Source organism: Lemur catta, chromosome 2 (assembly GCF_020740605.2).
Source record: "Lemur catta isolate mLemCat1 chromosome 2, mLemCat1.pri, whole genome shotgun sequence".
NCBI lineage: Eukaryota > Metazoa > Chordata > Mammalia > Primates > Lemuridae > Lemur > Lemur catta.
In genome coordinates this window covers 112,927,144-112,943,640 of record NC_059129.1, presented here as the reverse complement: position 1 = coordinate 112,943,640, position 16,497 = coordinate 112,927,144, and the positions used below count along the sequence as shown (strand labels likewise).

Sequence of the window (16,497 nt, the reverse complement as noted above, 5' to 3'; positions counted from 1 at the left end):
AATATAAGTTGTTTCCTTATAGAGAAGTAAGTCACAAAACTGGTAACTCTAGCTGGTATTTGGTAATGATAAACCATATACAATAGATTGCATTGTTGATAATGTGTAACATCAAAATGCAAAGAATAAGATCATATTATGGATCTTTTTTTCAAAATTAGCAAATAGAAATATCCATTTAAATTATTTAAGAGGGAAAAAAAGTTGTATCTAAGAATTGGTCAGCAGATATTTTATCTTTTATAAGAAAGGCATATGTGATTTTATTAGAAAACACAAAAGGCACAAATCATAAATTGCTTCTGAATAGCAACCAGAAACATGAAGTGAAGGTCATATGTGATCAACTGCAGAGTAGAAAGCAGTAATTTGAATTATGGACGCTACAGGGGCCAACGACTGCAGGATATTGCAGATCCTCTTAAAGAGGACAGTGGTAGTGGGCAGATGCCAGTTCTTCAGAGAATGGAGCCTCTAAGAAGGAAGAGGCAACCGGAGCCGTTGCCTTTGTTAACTGAAGAACAGATTGACGCAGGCAAACTTCTAAGAGAATGTTTGACAATGTCAAATGTGTGTGAGGAAAGAAGCCTGATATTGGAGACTCAGCTATTCATGAGTCAGAGTTAAAGAGAGGAAAGTTTTTAATTGCACTGGAATGCCTCCTGTCATTTGAGACGATCTGGATTACACAGTTTCTAAATAATCAGATGGTAAGCCAAACCTATGGAATGACTTTTGACCTTGATTAAAGAAATGAGCACAGGCCATTTAGAGATAGTAATGAGGACAGGACGAAATTTTTCCATGACACAAATAGAACACAAAACAATTTAAAATGAAGTGAACAGCAGTGCCAAGATGAAGTAAGATTAATGAACTAATAGTTCAGTTGAGGCTTTTCTTGTGATTCTGAAGATTAAGTTTATCAAGTACAAGCTTCTAAGTCATGTGATGGGATATCAAGGTCAAGTGAAAACAAGTGTAATCAAATGGCCTCATGTTTACTTCTACTGTTCCTAGTTTCTTGTATAATTCTTGGTTCTAAGGTTTAAAAAGCCAATGTTTATTCTTTCCAAATCTAAACTGTGTTTGCCAGCTTTTCTTCCTCTAAAAAGCTAAAAGTAAATCTCTTTTGTATATTCCCCCTGGTAACCTACTTCAACTGAAGCACTGAAAGAGTAGATTATATTTTGTTTGCTCTCAATTATGAAAGTTTTTACACCATGTCACTCTGTTCTCCACCTCATTTGTTCAAATTATTCTGGTTGGTTATTTATGTCTCCTATTAAAATGAACCTGAAAACAGGTTTACATGGAAATTATGCCAGTGATAACTTTAAGACCCTATTAAAGGGCACTTTTTATCCCAACTGTACATCCCGTGAATTTACTTGCACTCTGTTTAAATATACTATAATGTACAAAGTTTTTTCAATTACATTATTTCCATTTACTACCAGTTCGTGTGTAGGTTATTCAAATAGATAAGCCATTTATGTCTGTAAGTTAAAAAACACAAGACGTTAAGGACTAATCATAAAACTCTACTTTCTCTCAAATATCTCCAGTACTGGAGAAAATAGGTGACAGGTGGTAAACAGCTATTTACCTATTTATTCCCAATTATATTAATATCTTTTCTTGCACTCCATAGACAAAACAAATTGGCACTGAATGAGATAATGCAGTATGTTCTTGAAATAGTTATTTTATTTTGTAGTTTTTTGGTGGAAACCAAAAATCAACAAAATTTTTCTGGTTGCCTTCTGAATGTTTTCACATTTTGAAACTCAATATGGATGAAAGTATCTGGCTCATAGCCAAGTATAATGCATGTCTTACAGATTGCTAGTTTATGATAATAACAGACAGAGCATCCAAGTTAAAAAAAAATTGCTCTAAAGAAGAATATTTGTCTCTACTAACTTGAGTATTTAATACACCTCGTAAGAAACTACAGGGGTAAAGATCAGTATACCCAGGTTGGAGACACAGCTTGGCCTAAATGCAACATTTAATAGAAAAATACACTTTCACAGTTTATCTTGTACTTATGTAGACTAGGTCAGTTACTATTGTCCTAATTTCATAAATGCCTCTGTATGCAAAACCATGATAAGTCTACCCGTGCTGATGATACAGAAATGGAAAATGTGAGAGTATATCAGAAGCTACTGCTGAGAAGAGAGAACTACCACTTTTGGGCCATGTTGGAAGAGCCTGGTGGACTGGTAACATCTCTTTAAAATAAATACCTTTTTAAAGATTTTTTTTTAATTGTTTTTTTGAGACAGGGTCTCACTATGTTGCCTAGGCTGGACTTGAACTCCTGAGCTCAAGCGATTGTCCCACCTTAGCCTTTCAAATAGCTGGGAGTACAGGTGCGTGCCACTGCACCCAATTTAAGATGAATACCTTTTAAAAATGAAGGACAGATACATTGCTTGTAATGTTTTATTCTTTGAGCTTCCTGGAAAATGGGGTATACACACTTACAAGAATTTCAGTTATTTGGTTTTGAAAAGCTTCGTAGATTCCATTTGAAACTCAAGATATACCTCATGAATTGAGTTTCCAAAAAGTTAAGAGTTCTAAGAACTCTTCAAAATGAGAGAAATACACTATTTTCTCAGTGTCTAATAAGATTCATCAGCTCATCTCACAGATAGGATTAAAATACTTATTATCTTAAAAACATGTTTATTGGCTCGGACTTTTTTTTGTCTTTTTCCTTCTAGTATATTTAACATAAAATTAGTGATTGGGAACTTGAGAGTAGTAACAGTCAGTAGGCATTTAATATTCTTGCTCTATCACCTCATTTTAACTTTTTATTGAGTCAAGGTTTGAAATTGAGTTTTTTTCCTGTTAGCTAATTTTATTTAGGCCCTGACCCATGGAAATTCTTAATGAGTTACTCAAGATATTGTTTCTTCAGTTGAGTATAGTGACAGATTATGAAAGTAACTGATGAATTGATATATGAATTTCTCTTTCTTGAAATTGGAAGCACCGTGACAGTATTGAATGGTGATGTTTGGGGGGCAAAGAGAGGAGAGTTCTGCTCTTAGGACACCTTCTCCAGACTATTGCTCTAGTAGGGTGCTATGAGGATTTTGCAGCTTTCCATTCTACCGGCAGGCCTAACACATAATGATCCCCATTACCTGCAATCTGCAACAAGGCCTCACCACTTGGGAGAGGTTTCAGACTTGTAGTCAAAAGGCTCTAAGCCCAGTCCCGGATGTAGGACCTTGTATAAAATCATGAATATTGTCTGGAATTATCTCCTCCTTGTAAATTAAGATTACTTACTAATTTATTTATTTAGCTGATGTATGAGCACTTTCTATTGTGCCAGGAATGGAGACAACAGATAAAGGCAGAACCACTGACATGGCGCAGGTCACTGTCTGTGGAAATAGCTGTTGCAGAGCTCTTCTGAGCCTGAAAATTTAAAATAACAGATGTGGCTTTGCTTTATGATCTACGAAGTACTATACAAATTCAAGAGGTCCAAAAACCAAAGACGGCAAGTTAAGGCTAAAATATTAAACTATAAGCATTTATTAGGTTGAATATAAGAATAAAATAAAAGTGTAGTCAACCCTTGATTATTCATGGATTGGCTAGTTTATGATTATCAATGCCCTTTGATTCTCCTTCTCCTTCCAACTACCAACTATTGAATATTTCTCTGTTCATTAACACCTGTCTACGAGTGGGAAGGTGAAATGCTAATCAGCCAATTTGGCTAATTGTTAGCTGCTGCCATAGTCCTTTTTTATTTTAAGTTGAGGAAGGGAAAAGTTGAAATCTTTTACTAAAATGTTAGCTGTAGATTTCTAAACTTTCTGTCACTTCCCCTTTCTTTGACAGCATATATAAATTCAGATATTTTGTTTTCAGTAAGGTATTAAAGAGAATTAAAAAGATATTCATCAGTTCTCAGGTATCAGACTATAACTTCATATTACATAATTCTTATTGGTCAGTATTTAGAAAATCTTAACCTCCGACAGCAAGACTAGAAAAAAGCTTTGGGATTTAACAGTTGCAATTTTAAGTGTAGCCCTATATAAATAACTGCACTTGCTAAATGGATTTGGACCAATAGGGAATTAACTTTGAGAAAATTACTTGAGACTATCCTCCCCTTTGCCTCTGGTAGACATTACAGGACCCTCCCCAAACCAAATAAGGGAAAGAAGAATGTTCTGAGCTTTAAGGGCACTAAGAATAAATCTGAGCTGTCACAGATAAGATTACTTTCAACTCTTTATTTCATGTTTTCTGACATAGACCCCAAGATCTGTAATTATCTTAGAGAAACTGCGGGGGCTTAGACAGTACTTCTTAGTTCCTTTGGCTTTTGGGTTTTTGTTGTTGTTGTTTTGGTTTGGATTTTTTTTCCTATCTCTCTTTGGGGCTGGAGATCTGGGGTGTGTGTGTGTGTGTGTGTGTGTGTGTGTGTGTGTGTGTGTGTTCCCCTAGAGTGCCAAAAAAAAAAAAAAAAAAAAAGTGCTGAAGAGTCCTAGGGTGATGAGGCTATTTTTGTTTGAAGCTGATACTTCTAGCTGAGCCACAAGTGCTGCTTGGAAAGGGCTTAGGTTGTTTCCAGGGGGAGAACTCTGCAGAGAAGAGGCAAAGTTCAACAGCACAACAAAGAAGCAGCAGAAACAGCCAGGAAAAGGAAGAGCCCTCACGTTTAAACACACAGCCCTCTACCAGAGTTCTCGAATCTGAAAGTATTCTGCAAAGTGCTACTTGACGGGAACTTTTCACCTGACTTTTACTTTCTACGACCACCATGACTGAGATCACTGCTGAAGGTATTGCTACCATTTTCCAATAGTATCAAGTAAGGAAAAGAAAAATGTGTAAATTGACAGCCACATGGACTGTCAATATGTCCATTAAAAATGTTGCTTTGAGGTAATTGCCTTGTTCAATGATTCTATGCAAGATCAGAGAAGTGGATTTGAGAGCTGAGAGGCTGCCAGATCTGTATGTTGGGGAGTGAGAAGAGATTTCTCTGAAATTTTGCATGTGGAAACTGTTCTCTGCTATACCTAAAGGCCCACAAGTTAACAGTTGTCACCCACACCTCTATAAATAGCTACGGTCATGTAACATGATGGCTGATATTAAATATCTTATCTAGCAATACAAGGCTTGCAAGGATGGAGACCATGATAAACTTAAAGTATTACATTTAATGCTTAAACTTAAAATAATAATTGTATTTTTGCTTTATGTTATTTTAAAATGGAGATCTTAAATCTGTTTTTCCTTTCCATCTAGAGTATGTTAAATACACACGTACACATAGATAAGGCTTATATACAATTTAAGATATAAGTGCTCCAACAAAATTTGCATCTATTTTGTTACTGATATTCAGAGATAAAATTTGGAATTCCACAAATTCACTACAGATTAATACAATTTTAAAAATAAGGCAATTAAGTGTTAGAATTCTGATTCTTTTAAGATACTCATTCCTCTTTGCTCTCTAAATGTTGAATTCTATCCTTATATTAAAATAAATGTTTTCTGTTTTAATGCTTTTATTGAAAACTACATACTTTAACTAAAATATTTAATTTTTATTATTTCCCTATGGTAGCAAGTTTAACACACACATACACACACACACACATACACGCACACGCATTTCTTAGAATAAAGGAACTCTTTCAAACTAAGGCATTTTGAATACAGACACAGTCTGATTCTAGTTAGGGTAAAAATTTTGGAGGTGGATCTAAAATTTGCTTCTGACAGCTGCAAGAAAACCAGACAGGTGGTGCTCTTGACAGTTTCCAAGTTAAATGCTGTACTGGTTTGTTTTGAATCAGACAACTGAAAAATAGAATATGTGTTTTTTGTCTTTTGGGGTAAAAATTAGTATGAACACACAATAATTTCTGGTAGAGATTTTCAGTCAATATTTATAAGAAGAATTATCCTACTTGTACTTTCCACTGAGAAATTCAGAATGGCACCCCAAATTAATAACAACAATTACTGAGAGATTTCTATGTATTAGATGATTTGCTCAGAATGTTATGTGTATTTACTTATTTTAAGCTTACACAATTCAATTAAGTAGGCATTATTATCTTCGTTTTGCAGAAAAAGAAACTAACTAAAATGTTCTATGACTTGCTCAAGACCACACCCTTGCCAAGATTTGAAGCCAGCTCCTTTAAATCTAGTTTGTTCTTTCTTTTCTGTAAGACAAAATAAAATTTATTCTTTATCAATTTTAGTTTAGAATTTACTAGCTAAATATAAATAGCATTTTTTCCTATTCCTTAGATATTCTGTGTCATGTGGCCTTTAGTTTGTCTTAAAGAAATCTGTCTATAAAAACTTCTTGCTTAGCTCTGCACAAGTTATTAAGACACCTATGACTATGTTTCCCTACCTCCGTTCAGGGAATGGACTGGCAGCTGATTCAAGAGGTCAGTTGGCCAAACCATTTTTGATTTGCCTGTGGATTATGCTCTGTAGACCTTTACACCGGGTTCATAAAACTTTTTTAGGATAAGTTATGATTTTGAGATAGAACTTTTGTTTCTGCCTTCTCTCTATGGGGAGTTTAAAGCAGTTTTGGAAGACCTGAAGTTTTTTGGGGGGGTTCTATTTTCATTTTTTAAATTGAATGAGTAATAAATTTTAAAAGTAAAAATACCATCTAATTTATGGGTGATGGTCATTTACCACTCCCTGATCGTAACAGTTCATAAGATCTATGTCATCTGAACATGAATTATATGCTTTTTTCCTTTTCTGAAATGATTTATTAATAATGTTTCTCAAATTAAAATTTGACTGCCAACTCAAATGAACTTATCTTTTAAGGTTTAGTACCATAGTCATTCTGCGTGTTTATCCAGAGTTTTTGCACAATGCTTTACTACACACTTTTCATTTTGTCTTTGTGAGTCTCACTTTTGGTGCCTTAGCTACAATAGGCTGCTTCTCATCTTTTAGTAAAGGTGTCCTTTTATACAGGGCCTTGGTACAGGCTATTCCCTAAACCTAGAATAGTCTTTTCTCTCATCTGCTGTATTTCTTTGGCAACCACTTTTGGACATACTGATGAAATGTAAGTGCTACATCAGTAGCCTTGTGCTGTCTACCAATTGTCCTTCCCATCCATTTGTCACAGAAAAAGCAAACAGTTCATGGCACTTAAGAAAGTAAGTGCTAAGGCAGCACCTTAGAAATCTCTAGTCCATTGTCTCCACCTCAGTTTTTGGAAAGACTGGGCTCATACTGATTATATTATTCTTTCATGGTTGTAGAAAATTAAGGAAGGTCTGAGGATACCATTCACATCTCCTATGCCTTATTCCAATGCTTATTCAACTATAGGGCATGCTTTCCTATAAAACTTACCAAGTTCTTCACATACATTTCCACTGCATGCTCCAAGCTGGATTACTTCATCTAATGGAAGAAAAGAAATAATGCTAAATGTAGAATTGCATTTTCAGGTACAGAGCAACAGATAAACTAGAAGTTGGACAAAGTTGAACCCCAAAGGATATTAAAGAAACAACATATTTGATTCTGGCATGATAGATTAATAAAGATAAGTATGATCACAATGATAATAACAACTCACATGTATTCTGAAGATACAAGATGTCAAGCACTGTATTAAACTTGTGATATGCTCATTTAATCCTCAGGGCAACCAAAACGAGACAAATACTCTTATTATTGCTTCTTATAGAATAGGAAGCTGAGGTTTAGAGAGGTTAAGAAGTAAGCTTGAATTCACACAGCTGTGTATGTGTATCCAGATCTGACCAGAGTCATGTTGAATATGTCCTCTTACTGTGTATGAAACTGAGAGTTAGCTTGGTATCAGTCTTGGGGGCCTACATTAGGCCAAGATTGGGTAGGTTAGATCAGGCCCCAGATGGGATTAGAATCAAACAGCATACAGGTTTAGGGCTATGAATAGCCCTCTACCTTCCTTCCAGAGACTCAGTTATTCCTAGGCAAGTGCCAAGGTTAGTTTCCCTTTCTGAAGTCCATACAAATTTTTGACCACCAAGTATAGCTTGTATTTGATAGCATATATTACTATGCAAAAATACCTTTTAAGTAATTTTGATAATGAAGCGAAGTTTAGATAATTCTTAATAGCTTTGTTGAAAAGATGGCGGAGACTTTTTAAAAAGTTGGTAAAATATATAATGTTTTCAAATTGTCTATTAACTGATGTACAGTAATTTTATGCTTTACAGTAATATTTGTATAATTGTCTTCCATGGGTACCAAAACCTCGAAAATATGAGAAAATACAAATTTACATGTAATGGATTCAAGTTGGTGAGGATCCCATATATGGTTAACTTAGAATTTACTAAAACATTTAGTTAAAGGAAATTGTTTATATAAAATATTAGAAGAGTTTATGTCAAACCCTCAATTTCTAAACTGATATATAACCTTAGGGCTCAGGAGAAGGGTTATTGTACTACATATGTAATTCTTTCCTTACTATTAACTGAACTGCTTTTCACCACTTCTGTAACAATCAAACCTACGAGAGAATTTGATGTTCAAAATTTAGAGCAAAAATAGTCCTTTACTTTACACATTGTTTTGCTCCTATAGACTCTGCAGCACAAGAGTACTCATTGTTGCTCTCAAGAAAAAAGGTCAAGAATTCACAGTCAGACTACTTAACAACTAGGCACGCAAATTATATCACCCAGAGCAACAAATGGTGAAATTAAAAGAAGGAGATCTAACCTACGTATCTGCATTTACCTTGCCAAAGCCAAGAGCAGCTACTCTCGTGTAAATGGAGAGGACTTGTGGGTGAAGGAGGATGTAGCGCTAGGTTCAAGTCCTAATCACTTTTGGGTTATGTTCTCCATTCTCCTGATCGAGAAAAGCAATAGACCAAATATAAAATATCAAGTTTAGTTCCAGGAGCACATTTTAAAATTGACATTGAAAAGCCAGTATATTTGGAAAAGGAGGATCATTATGATGAGAGGAACAGTTAAATGAAAGGATTTGTGCATGGGTCATTTAAATAGAAGATTGGATTTTTTCATTATGTAGCACTTGAGGGCAATGCTCATGACTCTGGATAAAAGTCTGGAAGATATAAAAAAGGCAAACTGTCGGCAAAATATAAACAAAACCCAACCAATAATTAAAATGATAGCTAGAACTGACTCTTCTGACTGGCAAAAGAGAAAAAAGAAAGGAAAGCAGGAAGGAAGGAAGGAAGGAGAGAAAGAAAAGAACAGAACACAGCTTCCAATTTTCAAGAAACAGAGTAATAAGAAATATGCTAAAAACTACACCATAGTATGCAGTAGTCTATGGAAACCTCTATAGTATAGACCATCAGTTCTTTCAAATAAATTACAATAATAGGAACAAGAAAACCCATGGAATAGATTAAAAGAAATATGAAAAATTTAGCAACCCATCACAATGTATGGAATTACTGGGTCATGATTCAAACAACCTTAATAAAATTCTGATGAAATAACTGAAAATTTAACATCATCTGGATATTAGATGATATTATTAAATGATTATATTTGTAGTAGGATAACCATATTGTGGTTATGTTTTAAAATTACTTATTATTCAGAGATACATACTCAAATATTTATGAATGAGGTGGTATGATGTTTGAACTTTGCTCCTAAATAATACAGCAGAGGGTAAAGTAGATGGTGTGTAGATAGGGTAGGATTGGCTGTGAGTTAATTATGTTGAGGCTGATGATGTGTACATGGGGTTTCATTCTAATATTCTGTCTACTTTTGTGAATATTTAAGCTTCTCCACAATAAAGAGTTAAGAAAAAAAAGAACAGAGTTGATGTTGTTAGTAAAGTAAATAACTTTTAATAAGAATTCAATTTTCATAACATACATGGGTCAGTGACTCCACTGGTCATCCAATTTATTTGTAAGTGAAAATTACTATCCAAATTGAACAGTATGTTGTTACTGAAGTGAAAACTGAATGTGCTTGTATTAAACAGAAGGGTCTAGAAACATATTTTAAGTTTGTAAAAGCAGACTAGGAAATTTCATTTTTCCTGATCCTGTGGGGATCTGGGGGTTAGTTTAATATCATTTCTCAAAAGTATTAGTGATATTAATTAGAGACATTAATTAGAAATAGTTAATTTTTGAGATGAGCCATGGGAAAACCTCAGAACAATTAAAAATCCTAAAGAGTCAATATGATACAAGAAAAAAATAGTTCTAAAGCATGCTATGGCCATCAACATTGTGTCTGTTGACAGAGTATTAAGTGCCAAGCTTTTGCATGAATATCTCTTTGAAATATCACAGAAACCATCAGTCTGACTCTAAAACTTCTTGATCTTCTTTACTGCTCAAGTTGATTTTAGGCAAATAGAAGAAAAGCAGACTGTGAAAACCAGTAGGGTAGTTCAATGAAAATCAGAGAGAAAAGGTAGCACAGAGCTAAGAGTAGGCAGCATTAAGAAACAGCAGCGTGATAGAGTGGAAAGTGCATGGAGTCTTAAGTTAGAAATCAACTGGGGTCCAGCCACAAGCCTTACTGCTTACTCATTTGTGGTCTGGGGAGAATGAGCCCTTATGTGGAGAGAGGTGGCATTAACGAGGGGGGTCTATCTTGAGTAATTGTTTACAATATAGCCAGAGGAATTTTTCAGTTTTTTACAAGATCATGCTAGTTGGCAAATTGTCTATGCTTTTTTAATTGAGCAAAGCATCCACGATGCAAAATCTGCAGTGCAAGTGAACAGAAAATAGAGCTTTGTAGTATCGACCCCCACTGGGATCCAATGAGATTTTTCTTATAGCTTTCATTATTATTTATAATAGTGGACTATTTTTCTTCCCACCCTATAAGCACCCAGTATCCATGGAAAATGTTTATCAGTTGAAATGCTTCTTTTTTTTTTCCTATTTATTTTTGGTCTTCCTTGTGACTGTAATTTAAAAATCATACTACTTTTACAATGCAAAAATGAATTGAGGCTATTCAGCTATTATATTAATACTAAAGGCTTAGAAATCCTTAGAGACTTAAAGCCTCCAATGCTGTTTGCATTAATTTTTAATCAGTTAACAATATTTAATATGAGAGAAACATAAAATAGTGCAACTAAGCAATTTTAAAATCATCTGCATTGACCTTTGGGTAGAATATATCAATTTGAAAAGAGAATGTATAGATGGTTAAGATTTTCCAGTTAAGCTTTTAGTTTTATAGTTATGCTTATTTGGGAGCTTAAAGGCAGCATTAAAACATTATTACTTTCTTTTCTTCCTTGAAATAAAAAGAACCCCTTTGGGTACATGCTTAATATATAAAAATGCATATTATCTAATGTAACACATTTAAAAAGAACAAAGTAGGGAAAAATCTTCAAGTGGCAACTATGCATTAACGTCATACAATAATCTGAAGTTTGTGGCGTTTAGGCTCCAGTTAACTCAGAGTTCTGGGCAGATTTATCAAGGTTAAGTTTTTTGCTCTCCCCAGTTCCCACCTGCTTTGGATAGTGTAAGTTACATGCATAGTTTCTGATAGGAAGTGCTTATTTGAGTGTCACATAAACATACATTGTCCCAAGTGAGGGTAATGCAGAGACAGATGAACTTCATGGTCCAAAAAGTTGGTAATTCTCATCTTCAAAGGAAGCTAAAAAGAGTATCCTTAACAAATATGTAATGAGAAAAGTCTGCTCCTGCTCCGTTCTACAACTCTACATACTCTCTAAACATGAAACATCTCCACATCTCCATGCCTGAAGTCAAGCTGTCAAAGACACGTAGCATTTACAATTTTGAGAGATCCTTTGGTATGTAAATGAGCTGTTTCCTCCTAAACTGAAAAGTCCATCTCCTGTACAATGTACTTTAAATATTACATATAAATATATTAGTATATGGTTTAGATATTTTCTAATTTGATATCTGTGGCAGACTGGGCCATGTGGTATTCACCTTAGTAAGTTAAAGATACAATCTTTCAACCTGTAAGAACAAAGATAATTTACATGGAGCAACCTGCTCTTTGCAGGGAAAGTTGATTTCATTCAGGCAGCAGAAAGTTAGAACTCATTGTGACAAACTGCTTTTACCCTTGCTGCTAATTTGCTGCCTCATTCTCCCTTCCCTGACACAAGGTACTGAAGAGCTGAGAAAAACAAAGGAATGGAAAAGTTCGTAGTATTTTAAATTTAGTTTTGATAATGTTGAGGGCATTGGTGAGCTTGTGGAAGAAAGATGATCAGTTTCCATTTATTATATATAGACTTTCAAAATACATTTTTAGCAAGGTTTTCCTGGAAAATTGATTGTTGCCTTTTAAAATAAAATCATCTTGTGATTAGGAAAATTTTCTGTTTGAGGTAGACATTTGATACAATGTCAGGACAAAAATGGCAGATATAAAGTGGCACTTCTTTGACATTCAGTGCTTGAGCTATTATTTTTGCCCATGGTTATTCCTATTTAGCCTATATATAATTGCCTAGGGGAAAAAGTGTACTGTAAAATCTATAAGTTGCTATAGTATGGTAAAATGCCAAGCTTGTAAATGTAAATCTGCAGAAGTATTAGGCATTGTATTTAGAAAAGACAAAAAAGTGCTTCTGTCTGAAATACAGGAAAATTTTAACCTCTATGGTTTAGATTTATAAAGCAGTATGTCATGTCAGAAGTATTCAGATGTATTCAATACTTAAACACTTATTCTGTATCAGGCTGAATGCCAAACAATGGGCACGCAATGATAGATAATACAAAATCCCTGCCTCTAATATAGTAGATTGAAAAGCAAGCAGGAAAGAGTAAGAAATCAGGGTGAGAATGAAGACTGGACATTTAAAAACATATGACTCTAATTTGGAATTGCAAGCATACCACATTTTCTTGCACTTTATTGTGCTTCTCAGAAATTGCATTTTTTTACAAATTGAAAGTTTGTGGCCACCCTGTGTATAGAAAGTCTATTAGTGCCATTTTTCCAACAGCATATGTTCATTTTGTATCTCTGTGTCACATTTTAGTAATTCTCAATATTTCAATTTTTTTCATTTTTTTCATATCTGCTATGGTGGTCTGTGATCAGTGATCTTTGATGTTACTATTGTAATTGTTTTGGGGCAAAACAAACCATGTCCATACAAGGTGGCGAACCAAATTGATAAATGTGGGTGTTTTGACTATTCCAACAACCAGCCATTCCTACTCTCTCTTCCTTTCCTTTGGTCTCCCTACTTCCTGAGACAGAGAAACATTGAAATTAGGCCAACTAATAAACCTACAATGGCCTCTAAGTGTTAAAGTGAAAGGAAGATTTGCATATCTCTTAAACATTTAACCAAGTTGTGAATGCAAAGAAAGTGTTCTTAAAAAACTTAGAAGTCCTATTCCAGTAAACACATGGATAATAAGAAAGTGAAACAGCCTTATTGCTGATAAGGAGAAAGTTCAAACGGTCTGGATGGAAGATAGACCATGCAAAACATTCCCTTCAACAAAACCCTAAAGCAGAGCAAGGCCCTAAAACTCTGTTTAAGTCTATGAAGACTGAGAGAGGTGAGGGAGTTGAAAAGGAAAAGTTTGAAGCTAGCAGAGATTGGTCCTTGAGGAAAGAAGCCATCTCCATAACAACAGTGCAAGGTGAAGCAGCAAGCACTGATGGAAAAGCTACAGCAAATTATTCAGAAGAGCTAGCTAAGATCATTGAGGAAGGTGGCTACACTTTAGACAACAGAGTTTCAATGTAGATGAAACAGCCTTCTATTGGAAGAAGATACCATCTGGGACTTTTCATAGCTAGAGAGAAGCCAATGCCTGGTTTCAAATCTTCAAAGGACAGGCTGAATGTCTTGTTAGGGGCTAATGCAGCTGGTAACTTTCAGTAGAAGCCAATGATCATTCACCATTTATAAAATCCCAGGACCCTCAAGAAGTATGCTAAATCTACTCTGCCTGTGTTCTATATATGGAACAACAAAGCTTGAATGATAGCACATCTGCTTACAGTATGGTTTGCTGAATATTTTAAGTCCACTGTGGAGACACTGCTCAGAAAAAAAAAAAAATGATTCCTTTCAAATTATTACCGCTCATTGACAGCTCCTGGTCATCCAAGAGCTCTGATGGAGATGTACAAGAAGAATAATGTTGTTTTCATGTCTGCTAACACAACATCCATTCTGTAGCTCATGGATCAAAGAGCAATTTTGACTTTCAAGTCTTATTCTTTAAGAAACACATTTTGTAAGGCCATAGCTGCCGTAAACAGTGATTCTTCTGAGGGATCTGGGCAAAGTCAGTTGACATCCTTCTGAAAAGGATTCGCCATTCTAGATGCCACTAAGAACTTCACTATTTCCTGGGAGGAGGTAAAAATATCAATATTAACAGGAGTTTGGTAGAAGTTGATTCCAACCCTCATGGATGACTTTGAGGAGTTCAAGACTTCAGAGGAAGTAGTGGCAGAAACTGTAGTTATGGTAGAAATAACAAGAGATCTAGAACTAGAAGTGGAGCCTCAAAATGTGACTGAATTGTTGCAGTCTCAGTATTGTTAATGGATGGGGAATTGCTTTTTATGGATGAGCGAAGAAAGTGGTTTCTGGAGGTGGAATCTACTCCTAGTGAAGATGCTGTGAAGATTGTCGAAATGACAACTCAGGATTTAGAACATTTCCTAAACTTAGTTGACAAAGCAGTGGCAGTGCTTGAGGGGATTGATTACAATTTTGAAAGAGATGCTCCTGTGGGTAAAATGCTATCAAGCAGCAGCATCACATGCTACAGAGAAATCTTTCATGAAAGGAAGAGTCAATGGATGTGGCAAACTTCTTTGTTATCTCATTTTAAGAAATTGCCACGGCCACCCCAGCCTTCAGCAACCACCACCCTGAAGAGTCTGCACCCATCACCGCGGAGCCAAGAGCCTCCACCAGCAAAAGGATCAAGACTTGCTGAAAGCTCAGATGATTGGTAGCATTTTTCAGCAATAAAATGTTTTTAAATGAAGGTATGTATGTCATCTTTTTTAGATGCAATGCTACCGGAGACTTAATATACTACAGCATAATGTAAACATAGGGAACCAAACACTGGAAAACCAAAAAATTTGTGTGACTTGCTTTCTTGGAAAATTTAGTTTATTGTAGTAGTCTGGAACCAAACTCACAATATCTCCATGGCTTGCCTCTTTGAATGATGATGTTTAATTTAGTTAAACAATGTCATGTTATTATTTGTAGATGTTACAATTAGTCAGCACACCTTGAAACTTACTGCAAATAATTTTAAAATAAGTATAAAGAATGTCCTTTTCTTGACACTGATAATTTTCTATGCACATAACATTGTTGGGAAGATAAAATGGTTGGCCAAGGAGTAAGGAGATTAAGAGTGGGTTCGATCAATGCAGAGGCGAAGGGAAAAGAGACAGGAGATAGGCAAAATTAGCAGTCTGTAGGATGAAGCCCTAGGATGACTAAGGTACAAAGTCACCTGACTAAGAAATTTGGTAGAAATCCTGGTTTAAATACTCTATTTTTGGTCAGGCATTCTATTGCTATAATATTGTAAAAGCTGTATGTTTGACATTTCTGATTTATTTTAAACTGGTTGTTTATTGTGATCCTTAGTTCCCAGTCATTTCATCTGAGTGTTCTCCCTCTGTCTGATCTTCCACTGATGCTTTTCTTCCTCATGTATGCTACTTTGAGCTTTGTTGGTGTGGAGTACCATTTCCAATTCATAAAGAAATGATGAAATAATACCATCAGAAAGGCAATCACTAAATAATTTTCATCAGGTTAACAATGAGTAATTAGGTGTTAAAGAAAAACTAATTCTATTGTTAGTATTCTTCTAAATACTATGATAACCAATGTTTCAGGCCAGTGGCTTTGTTAAGACACCTTGTAAAGGTACTGCATTAAGCACTGAAGCCAGGCGAGAGGGTTTTCAAGATGCTGGGGAAAGGCCTGTATCAGAAAAAGGATGAAGAGGCATAGTTCATAGGCCAAGGCTCAGAAGATGTGACCAGGAAGTACTTAGGGTAGCAGAAATGACTACATTAAAGCAATAAGTTGACAGGACTCTCTAGAGACTTTGTCCATAGTGACTGAGAGTTATATGAGAAATAATAGTTCTGACAGCTCCCAGAAAATTTTGGCTATTTCTTCAATGAGTAGACCAGGGTTAACTGCTCTGTTTCTGCTCAGTTCCTCTGGGTTTGAAATGCCTTGTAGGTCCTGGCTAGAATGACTGCTTATAACCATCATTTAGCACAGGTCCCTCCTTTGAATGGCACGGGCCCTCAATACCTAGGTATTTTGGAGCATAGTATTTAATCTACTTGAGGTTAAATTTACTTGTGGATGGAGAGGAGTAAAATTGCTGATGCCCAAATGATACTCATTCACTTAACAAACAGTACTTGTATATATTTTCAGTATTTG

The 16,497-nt window shown here is 35.2% G+C and overlaps 1 protein-coding gene across 1 annotated transcript in view; it reads left to right on the top strand.

The window, feature by feature from the left end:
- The first annotated feature begins 4,495 nt into the window (after positions 1 to 4,495).
- Positions 4,496 to 16,497, top strand: part of TRDN (triadin) — a 333,314-nt gene continuing 321,312 nt past the window's right edge. Inside the window, exon 1 of the mRNA XM_045544289.1 lies at positions 4,496 to 4,832. Coding sequence (XP_045400245.1) covers positions 4,811 to 4,832 — 22 coding nt within the window. The 5' untranslated portion in view covers positions 4,496 to 4,810. The remainder of the gene's footprint in view (positions 4,833 to 16,497) is intronic.